General features: G+C 42.0%; 1 protein-coding gene across 9 annotated transcripts in view; it reads left to right on the top strand.

The window, feature by feature from the left end:
- GALNT18 (polypeptide N-acetylgalactosaminyltransferase 18) overlaps positions 1 to 19,175 on the top strand; it is a 342,335-nt gene that overhangs the window by 86,914 nt on the left and 236,246 nt on the right. For 5 of the 9 annotated variants that reach the window (XM_075094838.1, XM_075094835.1, XM_075094837.1 and 2 more), the window contains exon 2: positions 11,493 to 11,758. In XM_075094838.1, the coding sequence (XP_074950939.1) occupies positions 11,493 to 11,758 (266 nt within the window). Of the gene's footprint in view, positions 1 to 10,833; positions 10,933 to 10,984; positions 11,352 to 11,492; positions 11,759 to 19,175 lie in introns of those variants that run through there. The other 4 variants (XM_075094841.1, XM_075094840.1, XM_075094839.1 and 1 more) reach the window with 4 other exon arrangements.

The following is a 19,175-nucleotide window of genomic DNA, read 5'->3' as shown; positions in this document are numbered from 1 at the left end:
GGAAATTGTCTAATGAAACCAGCACCATAAAACTGGGTAGGTGAAAACACACAAGTAAGAGGTGCTAAGGAGGAAGAGATGCGGTATGATTTAAATGGATTGCACCTTACTCTTAAATCTGTATCACCTTGTAGCTGTTTTGTAACTGTATAGGTTGGCAAATGCAAGCAACATCAGCCTTTAAGGTGTCTGGATGCCACCTCAGTGGCTGAAAAATAGATATCCTCCAAGACTTCATAATAAGTAGTTGGCCAGGTTGTTGGATTTCAGAAATGTCATTTAATTTGTTAAAGCTGTGGCAACCTAAGGAACTGAACCAATGTCTCTTGTGTGGACTATTTTGATGTAACTAAACCAGTAGAATTTTTAAAAAATCCCTGAAACTCTTATACTGTACCCTGTTCTGGACTGATGCCTTCTGATCCGACCTCCTGATTAGTACTACAGATCTAGTGCATAGATTTATACTTCTGAATATGGTTTGCTCATTAAATTTCCATAGTAAAGTCATTCAGCAGTTGACTTTATTCTTTAAACATGTGGTATTTGGTATTTCAATACAGGAAGGATTCCAATAGTTGCTTGAGCTCTCACTTTCTGTTCTAGACCCCAGGAGCCAGTAATGTTTTTATGGAAGTTCTCTGTAGGGCAGAAAGGAATTTGGAAGGGACTGTTCCAGCATATATGAAGCAAATACTGTAATGAACAGGAAGGTAAACTGGGATGCTTACACAGGGAAGTTCAGCTGCTTGTTTCTTTAGATCTCGTAGTATTGATAATTGGTGGTAACATACTGTGAGCTGGCATTAGCTGAGGCATATAGAAATTAATGTACTTTCCTGTCTTGAGCCTTACAAAAGTAGGTGATTTTATAAAACCGAATTATTTTTCTTAGTGTTCAGGCTATTTAAGACCAACAAGGAATAAATAGCTTATGTTTTTCTGACATCCGGTATGAATTTGGCAAAGAACAAAACGGTAGCCATAATGACAATGTGAGTCATGTTTAGTTCTGAACTTGATTAGAAAAGACAATACAAGGAAGGGTGAAACCACTTGAGCACATTACCAAAAACAAACCAACCAACCAACAAAAATTTTCACTTGCAGTCCTTCAGTTAAAAAAGCCTGGGCATCTTTGTAATCCTGTCATGGGATCATTAGAGTAAAAGCTGTGGGTTAGTGAACTGCTGGGTGCTTCTTACAAAATACATTTTACAGCTTTTATTTGGCCTAAGGAAGCTGTGGAGTGTGTGTGTGTTGTGCTGATAAAAATGCAAGCTGTGAATTAAGCTGTAAATAATGTTACAACTGGAGCCTAGAATTGACTGTATCTGAAGCCAGCTTCCAGACTGGAAATCTTCCAAATTATGTAATAGCATTTTATTTCTACCTGTTGTACCATCAACCCACAGAGTTACAACAAAGCAACATTCTCCCTTGCCTAAATAACTCACAGTCACATCAAGTTGTCATCCAGTTTTTGCACAGTTATGGTAATATTTCCAGCCACGTAACTTTTCCCTCTAAAATCCTCATACTGGATGTTTTCACTTCAACTTTTCGTCCTTACGCCTCCAGTGGCGCAGTCCTTTTAATCTAAGCAAAATCTCAGTGAAACTGGTGCTCCATTTCCTCATGTTACAAGTACCAAATTATTTTCCTTGGCTTTTTTCTTTTTGACCAACTTAGAATTCTTTGGGCTCAAAGACATAGAATAAGCCTCTATAAAAGTTAATGCTACTTTATGCCTCAAGCTTCTGTTGATTTGTTAAATCCTTTAGCTAGTGCCTGATTGGTTTTAATTATCTCAGTAACTGCGAATTTGTTCATTTATATGGACCATTCAGAGATTTGGTGAAGTCTAGGTCCCTCAGGCCTTTCTTCATTTATATAAATAATTCTCCCTTAGGTTGTGTTTTTCATTTTTGAAACCAATGTCTAGATGGGCCTGCAGTCATTGTTTTGATGTAAAATCTCCCAATTACATTGCAGACTTCAGGAAACTTTTCAGTAGGTAGTTACTTTCTCTTCAGCCAGTGTTCAAAGGCTATTGTTCCTTTGGCATATTAAGTCTCTCTGCTGCAAAGTGTGCCAGGTATGATGTAGAATGGAAGAGATGATTTTTCAGAAGCACAAAGACACTTAATTTTTAGAAGTAAATGCTAAGATTTTTGTGGTCTAGGTCTAAGTCAAGAGACAATTCAGATCTGTTGAATCTGAATAATTCACATGCATGAACTATTCATGCTTCATGCTTGATCTTCATGCTTGAAACATGAACTTATTTGTGCTTCATCTCAACCTGTTGAAGGATGTTCACAACCTGTGTTGAACATCTTAATGTCTGTCTTGTGTCAAGCACTGAGATATTTTGATTTTTGGCTCCATGAAGGTGTGACAGAAGAAATATTTGCTGTCTGTTCCCAGAGGAATGTAAATTTTAATTAATGGTATTTTTAAAGTGCTTTTTAGAGCCATGGATTCTGAAAATGTAAACTAGGAACTTTTAACTGATGCAAGCATACTGAAGCCAATGGTTATACGGAAGCCTATTGTGCTTTTAATCTAAACATAAATCCTTTTCTGACCTTCTTTTGGAAGATGAAACTGGTAGAAGCCTACCCCAGGATGATGGGTTGAGATACGGGACTGCATTGAGAAAAAAGATCTTTACTTCCATGTTGTAACTTGATACTTCCTGCACTTTTGAACAGTTCCAAGGTGGAAGGGGGTGAGCTTGATTTGCTATGCCGAAGACCGTAGAGCACTGAACAAAGTGCGAGGAATGTGGTGGTTGCACATCAGAAGAGTATGTGCATATGACTCAAAGGTATACCATCTGGGGTATTGTTATTTACTAAGGAAAGAACCTGGTTGGAACTATATGTGAGATTCTTAAAGTGTTTTTTCTTGTTATGAGTACCAACTTTCCTTTATTTAAAAGGAAAAAAAAAAGCGTTGTAAGTTGTCTGAAATTTATTCTTTGAAATAATCTTTTCAGCAGCTCTAAAATCGGGAGTGCTATGTGAAGGGCTAGAGACTTACATATAAATGTCTGAATCATATACTGGGTGAGCTGTACTGGCTGGTACTGTTGAAATAACTCTTGGCTCTAATCCATTGCTTCCTCTGCGGGCTTCCTTTTGGATTACTTAGATAACTTTTGTAAGTGTCTCTCTTTTTATAAGCAAAAAGAAGTATTAATATGTTGCTTTCTTTTGTCAGACATTCTTGCAGCACAGACCAGCGTGATATTCCAGGCCCAATCAAATAAAAGCTTACATCTCTTATACTGTGAGAACTGTTAGAATACCAAGCTGGACTGAAAGCTTGTTATGAAGTCAGTTTTGTTTAAAAGTAGCACAAGGGTTTTTTTTTTTGTTTGTTCAGGGTGGTTGTTATTGTGGGGTTTTATGCAGTGAATGGATCAGAGAAGAGTTTACTTCTGGACATTATCAAATCCTTTAAAAACAAACAAGCAAAAACCACACGCACCCAAAACTGAAGACTTTTTCATCTACCTAAAAAGATAATGAATTACTAACATACTCCAGGTATTTTATTGCAAATGTTGGTCAATGAATTACTAACATACTCCAGGTATTTTATTGCAAATGTTGGTTTGCTTAAGCTGTGGCTGCAGTACCTGATGAAAGCACGTGTTATCCGGAAAATTGTTTCAACAGTTTCAAATTGTAGAATTCATGTTTCAGCTGAATTACATGCTTGGACATGAATTTGGCAAAAGAACATCAACAGAGGGTCTTGTGCATTTACTCTGTCCACTGGCTGAAGGACAGCTGGCCAAAACTCATCCTTAAAAAGACTGGTATAATGTTGATTGGGAAATGGAAGAATTAAACCAACCGACTTCACCAGCATTGTCCTTCAAGGATGTCTGTCCTACCTAGCATTAAACTAATAAAGCAGAATCATCCAGATTCTTTATAATTTATGGTTGAACAGTAAACTGAGCCTACAGAAGTAATCCATTTTTTTCTAACCATCAATTCAGATTAAAAAGTACAATTACTTTAATGTTCCATTATCTCTGATCACCATTTTGAGTTTTCAGTCACTTCTGAGGTTCTACCCCTTAACTCAATAGTGGTTTTTATTACCTGTCTTTACTTTGACATAATGTTCTTGAATGCCTCAGTGTCCATTCTTCTAAAACCAAATTAATCTCCAAGCCTCCAGAAAGAAAAAATTCCTTATAGGAAGCCTAAAAGTATGCAATATTAATTTTTCTTCTATTCCTGTAATACAGGGGGTGATTATTTCTTCTAAATTTTATCTAGATAAATCGTTCTCTTATAAGCGATTGAAGGAATTCACTTTCTACCTATGCACTGAATTTTTTTTAAACATTGGAAAACATATGAATAAGGGTGATACAGTTGATGCTGGGTTTATTTGGCACTTGGGCTGTGAAGCCTTCCTAGGAGTTTGCTCTCCAAAGGCTCTTGATACCTATTATGCATAAGGAGAAGCTCCATTCATGCATTAAGAACTGGTTAAGACAGAAAGAATAAGGAATAGGAAAAAAAAAATCATTAGTTTCCAAAAAGAAGACAGTCATGAGTAGGGGAGGTTGGGATCTGCATTGTTTAGCATATGTAGACATGATCAGAAAAGCATATAAATAGTGAGGATACCATATTCACTTAGTAATTTGTAAAGCTAACTGCAAAAGGTTAGAGAAACCATGACCTTGAATGACAAGGTGATGAAATAGCAAAATGTGAGGCAGCCTACACCTAGAAAGGCAGACAAAACTACATCTAGTTTATTACCAGGGTTTATATTTATGTAACTGAGGAGTTCTTTGTGACTCGTTCGTTGAGGTTAACTTCAGGTTGGTGACAGTCAAGAAAGTTGACAGTGTTAGAAATTACAAAGGAAGATGCTGAGAACAAGATAGAGTGTTGCTGTACGCTTCTACGGGAGAACTTATCTTGGGCTGCATATCTCCGGGACACAGGGCTCTACCCACCCTGGGGACAGTGATGCACAGACATCAATATGATGGATACAAAATGTCCGTTTATTTGGCTGCGTCACACGCTTATATAGCTCTTGCGCTTCCTGTTCCTGCCACTCCTATGGGGAGGAGTCTATCTTTCCGTCACATCCCGTGATCTTCCGGTCGCCGATCCCTGTCTATTCCCCTACAATAGAGTATGAAATGATGCATCAGTCTGGGCTGCCATGTCATCCTATTTCAAAAAAAAAAAAAAGGTGAAAGTAGAAGAGGACAAAACGTAATAGAAGTATGGAGTTCCTTTCATGTGAGAAGAGGCTGCATATACGAGACTCGGACTGGCCAAGAACCATCTAAGAAGGAATATGATAGGCCTATACAATTGCAGATGGAAAGATGACTGCACAGTGATTATTCATGTTCCCTTGGAATATGAGAAAGTACAGGTTCAAAAAGGGATTAATCTGTGAATTTGTAATTGCTTACATAGCTAGGGTAAGCAATTGCTTGGTTGCAACCTCTGACACAGAAAGTCTTTAAGTCATTAAATGTGTTGAAGCTTTGCCAGGCAAAGTCTGGCAGAAAGACTGTTCTTGTCCCTAAATGTTCAGAGTTAGTGTTTGGAAATGGGGTATTCAGCTGCGTCAGTTTTTGGTTGATGTAGTGCAGTGATTTGTATTATTGTAGTTAAAGGTAGAAAAAACAGCACTGAGACTGGGTTAAGAAAGCCAAGATTTTTATATATGACAAATGATTTAATCTTTACTAATTTTTTGCTTTTGAACATAAAAAGAGATGGAACATAATAGAGATTGAGTGGGCCACAATCTCTGGAGATGTGTTTCAAATGTATCTGAGGTTTAACACCCAGAAATGAAGATCCTTGAAGTTGCTTAGGGACACAGTTGTCATTGGGGGGTTGGGGGTAGACACACGACAGCTTTGAAGAGAACATAACATAATGCTTATTTGAGTAACTGTAGATGTGCCACTTGCAAAGGACCATATGTTGCGTCTTCTACTCATACTGGTGAATTTCTGGTCGCACATGATTCACTTGCGATGGATTAACTGAGAGTTTTGCGGCAAATAAATAGTGCAGTGTAATGCTGCCAGGAAAAATAAATCACACCAGTGGGTAAAAGTTACTAATAAAACAGCATAGCAGAGATCAATTAAAGTATAAAGTGATTTTAGATGTTTTGGATAGGAAAACATTTTGGAAGGACAAATGGACAAGATAAGCCTGGCAAATACTGAGAATGGAAAATGCCATCTGGAAATAAAAAATACAGATATAAATTTTATAGCTACCATATAAGGGGAGTGGCAAATGTGTTCTAAGGCATGAATCTGGTGATGAAGGAGATGATGACATGCATGTATGCGCCCCTATCTCGTGGGCTGCTTTTGTACGTAAGTTTCCATTAGATGTTTTAATGTTCCTGCTAGCTCTGTTCTGCTCCCTTTGCATGAGGTGTTTTCTCATTGCTTCATGTGCAGTGAGAGCTCAGTCCAGAAGACAAGATCCAGTTCAGTTTTCAAACTGAAATAGTACACATGCGCTCTCTCGCTTCTGTGTCTTCTGTATTATTTTATTTCTTCTTTCCAGTGCAAGGTAAATGATTTTGAAATGATGCTTCATGGATGTTAGTTATTCAAATGCCACCTGTGAGTCGACCACCACATTACCTTTCCTCTTAGGAGGCTGCAGTAGGGTGACATGGGGCTGAATTTCGCCGTAGTTGATGCTTCGCTGAGCAGTCTTTGCCAACCAGTGAAAAATGAGTAGTCCTGCATAACCTAAATGAACTGATGATTCATAAAAATGTCACAAAGGGTGATGTGTAACAGAACTAGTGTAAACTTAGAAGTGGTTATTCTTAAATGAGGGATGGGAAAGATGACAGGGAATAACAGAAGAGAGCAGGTGTGGACGTGAAGAAGGCAAGGCAGTAAGAGTAGCTGGGAAGAGTGAAAATGCCAGAGACACAAAGATCATGATAATGTGTCCCAGCATATCAAGGAAAAAGCAATTTTTATTTTTCTCATTTTACTCCCACCCCGTTTTTCATCCATTCAGCTTTTGCCTATTCCCCCCCCTTTTTTGCATTCAGTTCATGTTCATTATCTACAACATCCATATAACAAATCCCTTGCTTCAAAACCCAGCTCCAGTATATGCAAAGGCATCTCTGCAATACCTGCATATCTCTTTTCATGATTTAATAAAAGTTTTAAGATTGGTTTAAATTTAGTGAGAGTGATGACTAGGGACAACAGATAGGGACAAAGATCATCAGATCACTTCCCGGGGGACTGAACTAATGACCTTTACCTTGAAAATACAGAAAGCTACCTCTCTTGGGGAGCTAAAAAAAGCACCTTCATAACTTGAAGTGTTTGGAGGAGCTCATTTGCAGAAGGGGTCATCTCTGCTTAGAGATGGTGTTTGATTCGTGTGCGTGCAGACCCAGATATCAGAGCTTCAAGAAAAAATTATCTACTTAGGGTAATTCAGACTTTTCTACATGTATTTCGACATCTCTCTCCACAATGCAAAAGGCCGTGTTGCTTATTGAGTGCCTTTGGAATTTTTTATTATCTTTTCAAAGAAAAGATGGGATCATTGGGGGTGAGGGAAGAAATAATAGAAGAAAATCTACTCAGACTAGGTAACAATGATTATATCTCCACAAACTAATAGGATTTCAGCTAAGAATCTGGATAGAATGCAATCAATGTTAAAAAGTTAAGCTTTTCACTGATTTCTAACAAGGTTTAAGAAACCTGTTCTTGTAAAATGGGATGTAGATACTGCCAGTTCTGATGTTTCGCTACTTCTTTCTTCAAGGACCCTCTCACTACTAAAAATGTTATAGCCCACATCAAAATGCACTAATAAAAATGTAGTTCTTAAACATATCTTTCTTTCCATCATTTCCCTTCCCTGAACTGTAATGATAGGTAAGAAATACTAATTGAATTACTTTCCTTACAGAACGCTTTAATGCAAGGTAAGTGGTGTCTCTATTTATTAGGTTCTAAGGTTAGTATTTCCTCAGCAATGTTTGAAATGGTGTCTTATTACAGTAGTGTAGTTGGTGGCAATTCATACTGAAGCCTGTGATACATAAAAATGTTAAGAAATTATTTTTTCCATTAACTTGAGTGAAACAGAAGTGAAAGAATTTGCATAGCATGACATAGCAGATGACTATCAGGACAAGGATAGAGTCAGACACCTAGTTTAATGACCTGTGCAGTAGATTGCACTGCCTCAGGCTTCAACACCTGAAGTAGAACTTTCAAAGACACCACTGTGATGTAAGAGAAATTTCATAGACCTGGTGCTCTCCTATAATTTAAATGTTACAAAAAAGAACCGTTTAGGGTTTTTATCACCTAATTTTCTCCCCGACTATAATGTGAGACTGGCAGCATTTTATTCTCCTATTGTTCCTTTTCCTGGTTTTGTTCCAATTAAATTATAAAAGTGGACTGCTTATGTGTTTGTATAATACCTTGCACAAAGGGGTCTCATCTGGATTGTACTGCTATACAATAAATCAAAATGACAAAACCAACCAGTCTCTAAATGACATATGCTTGGATACCTCCAACTTTGTATAAACTCCTAAAAGAAGACTTCTAAAGAGACCAGTTCCAGAATATTATTACCAGAGGTATGAAAGCAAGCGTATTTTTCGTGTATTAAAGCAGCTGGAGGTTTTGCTATGCAGTCAAACAGAGATTTAACACCAGCTTCAGTAAAATCAAGGCTCAAATGAGAAGACAGGGAATTACTGCTTGCCATTGAGGAGTCAGCTTTGGTAGTAGGAGAATGTAGTTTTACATGAAATTATATTTTAAACATGATTAGAGAACTGTTGGGAGCAAAGGGCTAATGAACTATTAATAGTTACTGAAATAAAAGGTTACTAGATTATGTGCTGTTACAACCAACCCATTAGGCTTGTTAGACACATTAGCCATCTTTTTTCAAACCTTTATGTTGCTTATGGATGTGCAGACAGTCATTAGTAACAAGTACTGTTCATGTTTGTTTATAAAAGCAGTTAGTTGTTTGTTAATATTTCATAAACTTCCATGGAACATATGACTTATTAATGGTTGTTACACATCCCTTTCTGGAATGATTTCAGATAAGTTCTGCTTTAAATTGAGAAGTCCAAGGCTGAGTCCTGGATTCTGCCGAAATTACCAGGGCTGAAGGATTTGTATTTTGTGACTGCAGGCAGAGTTCACAAAGATTAAAGCAAGTCTAGATAACACTATTATTAAAGACTTCAGCGATGTGCACTTACTGCTGTTGGTTGCTACCAGATGTGGAGCTGTAACACTGAAGTATAAAGATAGGAAACAGGGATATAAATGATGCTGTAGGCAAACTGCAGACCAAGCAGGATAATCGACTTATGTGATGGAGCTGTACTAGTATATTGTGTCAATATTTTGTCTTTTATAATGCTTGAAATTGTTCATTGACTGGTTCATTTAGCAAACTTTCCTGCATTACTAAAAATATTTTTTTCTTAAATTGTAAATGTGTACTCTTTTTCCCATTCAAATACTTGTGTTGTATTTTCTAATTTCCAAAAGAGCTCTGTTGGGCTAGGCTCCTTTAGTGTATCACTGGGGAAGTACTTACAAATCGCCCAAAATTTCAGTTGGTTTTCAGAGAGACTTAGAAGACTGAGGAGGCAGTTTTGTTTTTGAGCTTCGTTGGCAGTGTTTACTGCAGCTTCAGTTGGTGCTGTTTTTGTATGTGTTTGAGTATCCGTAGTTTTTACTGTCTCTATGGAGTACCGACTGATGGAAAGGAAGAAGTCATTCTGCCTTTTGGCAGGGCAGTTGCCTGCCTTCTCCCTTGAAAACTGGGTCTTGCTTATAATTCATTTAAAAATAACCCCAAAACAGTAAGACAAATCATCTACATCTTTTAAGATATTGAAATGCATGTTGAAGATATTGCAGGGTTTGAACGCTCACACGTGTGTGCTTCAGAGTAGTAAGTCCTGGTGATCTGCTGTGCTTTCTGCACAGGCAGGATAACCCTAGCATAACGGATGACTACGTACCACAGTGCGACCCACAGCATTTGTTCTTGCTTTCACTGGATAATTAGTACTTAAAATAATACTGGTATGTTAATTAACAGGTGCCTCATTGTTCCTAATACTGGTCATGCTACTGTTACATTTTCCTCGAGACTATCAAAAGAAAATGGTCTCATTTAGTACAAAAGTCCCTATCTAATAGGAATGGAAGAGTGTGATCTATTGTGTAGTGTACCTTCTTTCAAATCAGTGTGATTTCATACTGAGAGGAATTCGCCTGCTGATGCTGAAGCTAATTGTGGGCAGGGTGTACTCTGATACAGCGTAGTCCTGTGGAAGTGGGGGAGGCGATGGAGGGATACTGGGGCTTGCTGGTGCGGATATGAGCAACGATTAGCTGTTAATAATGTGACCCCCCCCGGCGAGGGGGCAGGCAAACGGGCTGAAAGACAAACCCACGCTACTGGCGGGTGGTCGCTGGCTGGTGGAGCTGCGGAACCGGTAGCTCCGATGAGTGAAAGGCACGTCTCCGCTTTCACCCCCGCCGGGCAGACGGATGACTTCCCGTCTGCGCCCAGCACCGGGTGGTCGCGGCGGCTCTCTCCCCTCCTCTCCTCTCCTCTCCGGCCGGGCAGCGGAGCCTTCACGGAGCAGCGACGGGCGGGGGCCGCTCCCGGTCTGAGCTGCCAACTCCTCGCAGCCAGCTCCAGGAATAGCGGGGAGGCCGCCGTCCCCGCCCGCCCGCCCTCCCTCCCGCCCGGCTTGCGGCGCGGCGGCGCCCCAGCGCCCGCCTGCGTCCGTGTGTCCGTCCGTACGTCCCTGTGTGTGCCCGTGTGTGCGTGTGCGTGTGCGTGCGAGGAGCAGGTGGGCCCCGCGGTAACCCCGCCCCGCGCGGGTCCCCGTCGGCCATACGGCGATGGCAGCAACCTCCGTGCCAGAGCAGGCTCTTTATTGGAGGAGGGGGCTGTCAATCCGCGGCCGAGCGAGCCGCGCTCTCCGGCGAGCTGCCCCCGAGGTCTGATCCCGGCGCCGCGGCCGGCGGCGAGGGGAGGCGGCGTCGGGGGGAACAAAGTTTGCAGCACTCGGGCGCTCGGCGGTCGCGTCCTCGGCGCCGGTGCCGGGGAGCAGCGGGCGGGCGCCGCGCCTCGCCTTGCCTCGCCTCGCCTCGCCTCGCCTCGCCTCGCCGGGCTGCCGTCGGCACTGCTATCGCAAAGTTTCAGCTATTTTAATGTACTCGATTCCAGGATTCTAATTATCAGCCCCCCCCCCCCCCCCCCTTCTAGGTAGGCGACAAATATTTTTATTCTGTGGATTAGAGAACTTTTTGCATGGAAATTTACTGACTTCCGAGTGGTCGCCGTTTCGGGGAGAGGGGGGAAAGGATTTATTTTCATCGCAGCTTATTTTTGTTTTCTGGATCGCAGGATTTTTGGAGCTATATGGAGGGATCTCAGGATGGTGTGCACCAGGAAAACCAAAACTTTAGTGTCCACTTGCGTGATTTTGAGCGGAATGACTAACATCGTCTGCCTGCTGTACGTGGGCTGGGTCACCAACTACATTGCCAGTGTTTATGTGAAAGTGCAGGAGCCGATCTCAGAAAAAAAGTTAGAGGAAGACAAAGGGGACACTTTAAGGATTATAGAAAGGCTGGACCATTTGGAAAATGTCATCAAGCAGCACATCCAAGGTACCACCTTTCCCCTCGCTTGCTTTCCCTCCCCTCCCTCCCTCTCTGGGCACCCCACCCTGCCGCTTGCCGTGTGCAGCCTCCATCCCCTCCCGCCGCGGTTGTCGCCTGTGCGTGTGACATCTGTGTCGCGATCGGGGAGAGCCGTTCCTCAGCCCGGAAGAGCCGGGGGCTGCGCGGAGGCTGCGGTGCGTGTGGGGGTCCCCTCCCGGCGGTCCCGCCCTCCCGGCGCCCGGCGAGAGGAGCGGCGGAGGCGGGCGGTGCGGGGGGGACCTGCCCCGCTCCCCTCCCTCCTCCCGGGTCGGGCTCGGGGCCGGGGCCAGCCGGGCGCGGGGGGCGGCGGAGGGCTGCGGGGCGCCTCGGCCCGAGCACCGGGCTCGGCCTGGCGCTTTAATAAACCTGACCTCAGCTCTGTGCCTGCCTCTGTCTTGCTGAAGTAGGGGGTCCGCGGGGAGGGCTCGGCGCCAGGAGCGCGGGAGCCTCTTCCCATCTCGCTGTTATCGTCATTGTTTCGTATTTGTTATTTTTCTTTTCCAAAACGGGTTGCTGCGAGGGGAATTTTTGTCCTCCTACCCCTGTAAATCTGCTAATCTGCTGAGAGTCGGTGTGTGTCTGGGTGTGCTCGAGGTTTTCCCTTAGTGCTGCTGTAGGGCTGGGGGCCACTTGGGACTGTAACTGGGGCAATGTCTCATTTGTGTAATGCCCTTCTTAATTCGATCTCCTTTTAATGGGAGCTCTGGGAGAAGAGCTGAAGTGGGCAAGCACTGGGGGAGAATATGATTATTTCCTGGGAGTTTGGGATTTTACATGACTGCTTTGCTGGGTGATCTTTAGTGTCTTCCTTCATATTTTCATCATCGGTATGGCATCATAGAGTCATTTCCCTCAGTCTGCTAAGTGGGTCGGATAGTAAGGAGGCTGAGGGTCGGGGGAGGTGAGAGCTCTTACAAAATCTAGAGGGACCATCTTTCTCTGCTTCTGCATAACCTCTACTGAATGTTCAAATCCCAATTCTAGTCTCTCCCAAATCTGAAAAGGGAGCACAAACCATCTGGTAAAGGATACCTATCACCAGTGCACAAAATCTTGCTTGCTTCCAGGTGGCTGTGGCCAACGGGTTTCTGGGAATATAAAGAAAGGTGGAGCAGGCAGGGTGGCTAATCCCATATGAAGTGGGGTTCCCCTGCTTGTCAGTACTCGTAAGTTTACAGTGCTATTAAAGCCCAGCTACTTTGCTGTGACCTGCATTAATATTTTTTAAAATATGACACATCACCATTCAGATTGTATATGCCTCCGTTTCTCAGGTAAACTCTCTTGTCTTCCTGGGTAAATTAGTAAAATACTACTTTTCTTCTGGAGGATGAGTTATAGTAGCTCCTGGGATTCTTAAGTTCTCTCATGCAGTCCTTAAAGTTTTTCTTGATTCCTGGAATGGAAGGACAATATATTCTTGTCTGTGTGCCAGTGGAGTGCACTGTGGAAGCATGTATGAACGCAGGGATTTTCAAAAGGTGCTGTTAAGAGTTAGATACAGGAAATTAATGGACTTTCCATGAGGTTGTAGCATAACTTCTTCAGTTTTGTTGGCCTGAAGCTCCAATGCTCTTACTTCTTTTCAAGGAAAACAACAATGTCCATATCGGCATGTTCCTTTGGTCAGTGGTTCTTCTCAGAGTAGTAGAGAAAGGTACACTTAAATAAGGGGAGAGTATAGCATGGATTAGAGCATAAACTTTTTTTGTGACTATACATAGACCAAACCACAAGGTATTTTCCTTAAATAATATTTGTATGGAAGTTGAATAGTCTTCTGAAAATAATTAAGTGAACAGTTTGGTAATGAGTATTAAAATATGTTTGGGTTTTTTTTTTTTTTGGGGGGGGGGAAGTTTGCAAAGTTCTCATACCTCCTTGAAACCGCTTTCTCTTTAAGATAAATAAATAAATAAACTAAAAATCACAGTTCATTACCCGAGTGGATTTTCTGTGCTTTTAGTTGCCAAATTATAATAACTGGGGTTCACAAGGAGTGCCTGTGGCAGACATTGCAGAATAAGATGTTATTTTAATCAGATCTTGCTTAGCACTGTGAGATGCTGTGAATTCTGGGTCATGGTGGAAAACTCACTGAAGTCATTGGAAGGACTATCCCAAACTTAACTGGGTTTGGAATGAGCTTTGAAGGTCAGCTTTAAGAAATTATAAGTTTGAGATTCATTGCCATAAATTGGGTAAACCAGCTGCCATAATGGTTCTGGACAAAGTTGCAAGGGTTATCTGTAGTTTGCTATTAAACTTCTCCTTGGACTGCTTCTTTTTTTATGTTGGAGAGAGGTGTCAATAGCTCAGATGTTCTGCAGTGCTGAACAGGCATGAAATTAGCACGGGTAATAGAACTGCTTTCCATAGGACATCCTGCAAATACCAGAGAGCTCTAACTGCTGCATTTTACACATGGGGTTACGCTAATATTTAATTTTAATTTGTTTTCTGATTGAATTGTTTAATTAGATGTCATCTGGGAATTCCTTTAGCATATAAACTGCAGTCTTGTAATATTTTATCAAGTGTCCTGGAAATGAGAAGGAATAAGAGGTGCCTTCATATAATGCTTTTTAAAGTACGCGGTTTTAAAAGAATGTTTTCATGGCAAGAAAAGTATTAGACTAAAAGAGATGTCCCAATAAGAGACATTCAGAGAGAGTGAAAGTATACATGCCTCGTGTTCCAAACGAACAATATGGAAACATTGGTATTGGAATGGAAAAGTTTGAATGCACGAGTATGTACCTGCCATGTTGCACACCTTACGCTGTTGTGTATCCACACTTCTGCAAATGCTGAAGGGTAATAATTTCTCTGCACGTATTTGCTGGGTGCTAGAAATTGAATAAGAGCACATGTGTCTGCTCCACCCATATGGTACTTCTATGCTTCCTTCTTCCCTCACTATGTGTTAATTTATGTCATGTAGCCTGCGGGCGTGCTGTGCAAGAGTCATGCACTGTCGTCTGAGGACAACCAGCTTGGGCTTAAGCCTGGGGATCATGAATTCTTGGCTTGTGGCCTGCCACAGTTTGCGAGATGGTTTTGGTCAAATCACTTTTCCTTTTTACAATGATGATGACCTGCATGTTTTTCTATGGCAGTGTGTTGTGGTGATTGTGGTATTAATTACATCCGAATGCTTCCGGGCTAGTACTGAAGAGACTCTCCTACCTGCTCCCCACCCCTGCTTTTAGTAGGAGGCATATGTTTTATGCTAGCAAGCAATCCACCAACCCACTGAGAGAAACTTTTAGTTTCCACTTCCTTTTGAGTTTGCAAACAAGATGGTGTATTTTTTTTGAGATTAATTTTGTGTGTGTGTATGTTTTTTTGTGTGTGAAAGAAACTGAGGAAAAGGCCAGATGGGTGGGTTTGTGCAACATGCAGTCCTTTTTTATGTCTAACAAAGGTATGTGGCACATGTATAATCTAGTACTATTGCACTTTATTACCAGAAAGTATACTTTAAAGGGCTAAGGTTAATGAATATTGTGTTAAATACAATATCTGTGGTTCCAACATAAGATTTTAAATCAGTTTTTCTCAATTCTATTTGAAAACAGTATGTTCTGTTGAGTTCACAGGAGCACACTGGTTCAAAAAACCCCGAACACTCTCATTTTATTAAAATCAATACAAGAGTGCTTCAGACAGATCACAACGCATTGTTCATCTTAATAATGCATCATGCATTGGCTTTGTCACTAAAGAACTGCCCTAAGTTTTATGCGCAGTTGGAAGATCATGTGAGCAGGCAGGCTGCTCTTGATCAGGTATTTAGTTTGTAACAATGACAACAGGAAAAACATTAGCAAGGAGGGAGCAATTTATTGTCTTCTGCAGCCTAGCTTTAGGCTGTCATAGGTGATGAGCTGAACCTTTTCCTTGAAAAGCTACGCTATGGTTAAGCTGATATCACTTAAAACACCTTGTACATGCTGTCTGTTTGTCTTACTATGCAATACCGTTTTATATTTTTCAGCCTTCCGTGTTTTAATCAGATGGTGTTTGCATTCTAGCATCATTTTAAAAGATTATGAACTATGCAGTCTATGAAATGAACTTGTTTACTCACCCTGACCTGCCGTGGGACCTAAACAGAATTAAGAAATCACATGCAGTTAATATATGGAGTAGACTTAACTTAGGGTTGCAAACACACAGTTTATTACTGGACCAGCTGAATTCTTAGTTAAGATCAGTGGATGATTATTGAGATATCCATGTTGCACGAGGATCTTGGTCCCTCATCCTTGCAAGCTGATGCATCCGTTGACATAAACAGAATGTCAAGCACTGTGTGGACTTATGTGGGAACATTTGTAAGAGAGGAGATGTATGTGTTACCTCTCAACCTGCTGCTTAGAATGGTTTGCTCTGTGGACTTCAGCTAATGTTAGCTGTCGCATAGTTGGGTATCTAATCACCCTCTGTGGTCAGCTGGGGGGAGGGAGAGGTCTCCAGTGTGTGGTTCATTCCCTTTGTCTTGGGACAGGTGTTAGCGTGGAATGATTTGCTTTCAGAAATTGCAGATCTTGAGTTTGGGAACTAAGTCAACTCAGACTCTTAATTCTAGCCATCTAAAGGTTTGGTTAAGTAAATCCCATGTGTGATATCTACCCTTTATTTATTTCTTGATCTCAGACATGAGGAAGAATGTAGTACCTAAACCCCTGGTTTGTGATAGCTGTTGTTTGCAGCCTGACTAGCTAGCTAAGTTCCATAAAGTCAGGCTTGCTAGGATTCACATGGCCACTCCACCATGTCTCTTCCTCTTGTGGTACTTCCCTTTTGGGAATAATTGATTGTTAAATCCCCCAGCTTATTTCCCTCAAGCTCAAAAGCAATTAGGCATGTTTATCACTCACTGCAGTGTATTTTTTCTACTGAGAAACAAATCAGCAGTAGACAGTAGCCCTGGGAACACAGGTCTCACTCCGCTGCAGAGGGCCCTATATTCACAGTCTCTATACAAGCAAAGAAACCTGCTGTCCCAGTGTAACTAATTGCAAGAGAAGGATATGTAAGACTTGCAGGATTAATCCCATTATTTTTTCTCTTTAGGCTGTGACTTCTCAAGTCATTTTAGATTGCCGCATGCCAGTGCAGATTAATTTTAATTTAACTTTCATGTTCTTCGGTGCTTAGGAATGGGTGCACTGGAGAAAATCTTAATATAGTCACATCAGCAAGAAGACTCTGACTCTTAAATTGCTGTAAATTTTCAAGCGTTGCTGGAGGTTCAGGTGTTTCAAGGACCATCTGCTGAAGACTTAAATGATATTGGTTACGTTGACTACGACTCAATAGTTTGTTACTACTGTATTGAAGTTAACTTTTTTGTGCTTTTTAATAGCTTTAGTTCTCATCTCATTTTATTCTTTCTTGATGGCTCTTCCACTGAGGATTTATTTTGCCATGGTTTGGACTCAGTGGACAAAACTGAAAAGTGCTAGTCTGGCCTTATTAAGGTAACTTCATTTTATTGCTGGAGATTGAATGATTCACAGAATCACAGGAGTGTAGGGGTTGGAAGGGACCTCTGGAGATCATCTTGTCCAACCCACCTGCTTGAGCAGGCACACCCAGAGCAGGGGGCACAGGAACGTATCCAGGTGGGTTTTGAATGTCTCCAGGGAAGGGACTCCACAGCCTCCCTGGGCAGCCTGTGCCCCTGCTCTGGCACCTGCACAGGGAAGAAGTTGTTCCCTCGTGTTCAGGTGGAACTTCCTGTGTTCCAACTTGTGCCCATTGCCCCTTGGCCTGTCCTTGGGCACTACTGAAAAGAGTCTAGACCCATCGTCCTGACACCCACCCGTTAGATATTTATAAGATATTGAGATATTTATATTCCTTTGATGATTACGTTTCTTTTTTCAGAATGAATTCTTTTTTTTCTTTGCTCATTGTCAGCTGGATTGCTCTATTAATTCTTCAGGATATACAATGGGAATAGCATGCCAGTTGCTTTTCTTTTTGAGATTGTGTCTTCTGAGTTAGAAACAAAAAAAGTTTTGTTTGGCTACGAAGTGAGAGTGAATGGTGGTTTTGTAGTTGGGAAGAAAATTGACCTGGATTCTGTTTCCTTCAGTCTAGACAATTTCTGTAGTTCACATGAAAGCCTTTGACAAAAGGTTAAAAAATGAATCAGGAGCATAGGCTGGAAACTGTGACTTCTGTGCCCTCCACAAGTTCTCTTATTGCTGAGCTGGAGAATTTTGCCTTTTCTCTCTGAAAAATTTCATTTTTGTTGACGTTTGTTATCTCTGCGTAATGGCACAGCTTCAGTGGAAAGAGTGGATTGTGTACTACGATCTTTGAGCGGATGATTTATGGGCTGTGCAGAGATGGAGATAGCAGTTCTGCTTAAGGTTCTGGACTCAGCTCAGTGCTTCATTTATGCTGGCTAGGTGTCAGTCTGGAAAATGTTGCTCATGTTGACAGAAGCAGCCTGCAGCTGTGCAGAGATTCAAACTTAGGTGTGTTGACTTCCTGCTAGAGTGTTCTGCCCATTTTAGTACTAACAAGTGATTTTATCTACATGACGAAAACATAGATAAATACATATGAAAAGAAACATAAAGCAAGACCTACATGTAGCTGCTGGGAATTGTGTACTATGTGTGAGATCAGCTTGGTGCCAGTGTCATTGTCTCTCATGGCAATATCCACCTTAGCAGTCCAATGTAAAAACCATTCTTCAACTTCGACATACCGTGGCCTGGCGTTGACTGTGATCTGCCAATTAACTGTTGCTACATGCACGGGTAGGCAAAGAGGGCAGTGCGAGGTGTGGCTTCTCTCAGGGCCTGAAATTCAAACGATTCAAAATACAACCTCCTTTCAGGTAGTTGTAGAGAGCAATAAGGTTTACCCTCAGCCTCCTCTTCTCCAGGCTAAACACCCCCAGCTCCCTCAGCCGCTCCTCACAAGACCTGCTCTCCAGGCCCTTCACCAGCTTCATTGCCCTCCTCTGGACACGCTTCAGCACCTCGATGTCCTTCCTGAAATGAGGGGCCCAAAACTGCACACAGTACTCGAGGTGGGGCCTCACCAGTGCCGAGTGCGGGGGCACGATCACCTCCCAGCTCCTGCTGGCCACACTATTCCTGATACAAGCCAGGATGCTGCTGGCCTTGTTGGCCACCTGAGCACACTGCTGGCTCATGTTCAGCTGGCTGTCAGCCAACACCCCCCAAGCCCGTTTCCTCCGCGCAGCTTTCCAGCCGCTCTTCCCCAAGCCTGTAGGCTTGCATGGGGTTGTTGTGACCAAAGTGCAGGACCTGGCACTTGACCTTGTTAAACCTCATACAATTGGCCTCGGCCCAATGATCCAGCCTGGCCAGGTCCCTCTGTAGGGCCTTCC

Source organism: Phalacrocorax aristotelis, chromosome 5, assembly GCF_949628215.1.
Source record: "Phalacrocorax aristotelis chromosome 5, bGulAri2.1, whole genome shotgun sequence".
Lineage (NCBI taxonomy): Eukaryota > Metazoa > Chordata > Aves > Suliformes > Phalacrocoracidae > Phalacrocorax > Phalacrocorax aristotelis.
The sequence above is the reverse complement of the archived record's forward strand: the minus strand, read 5'-3'. Positions and strand labels throughout refer to the sequence as shown.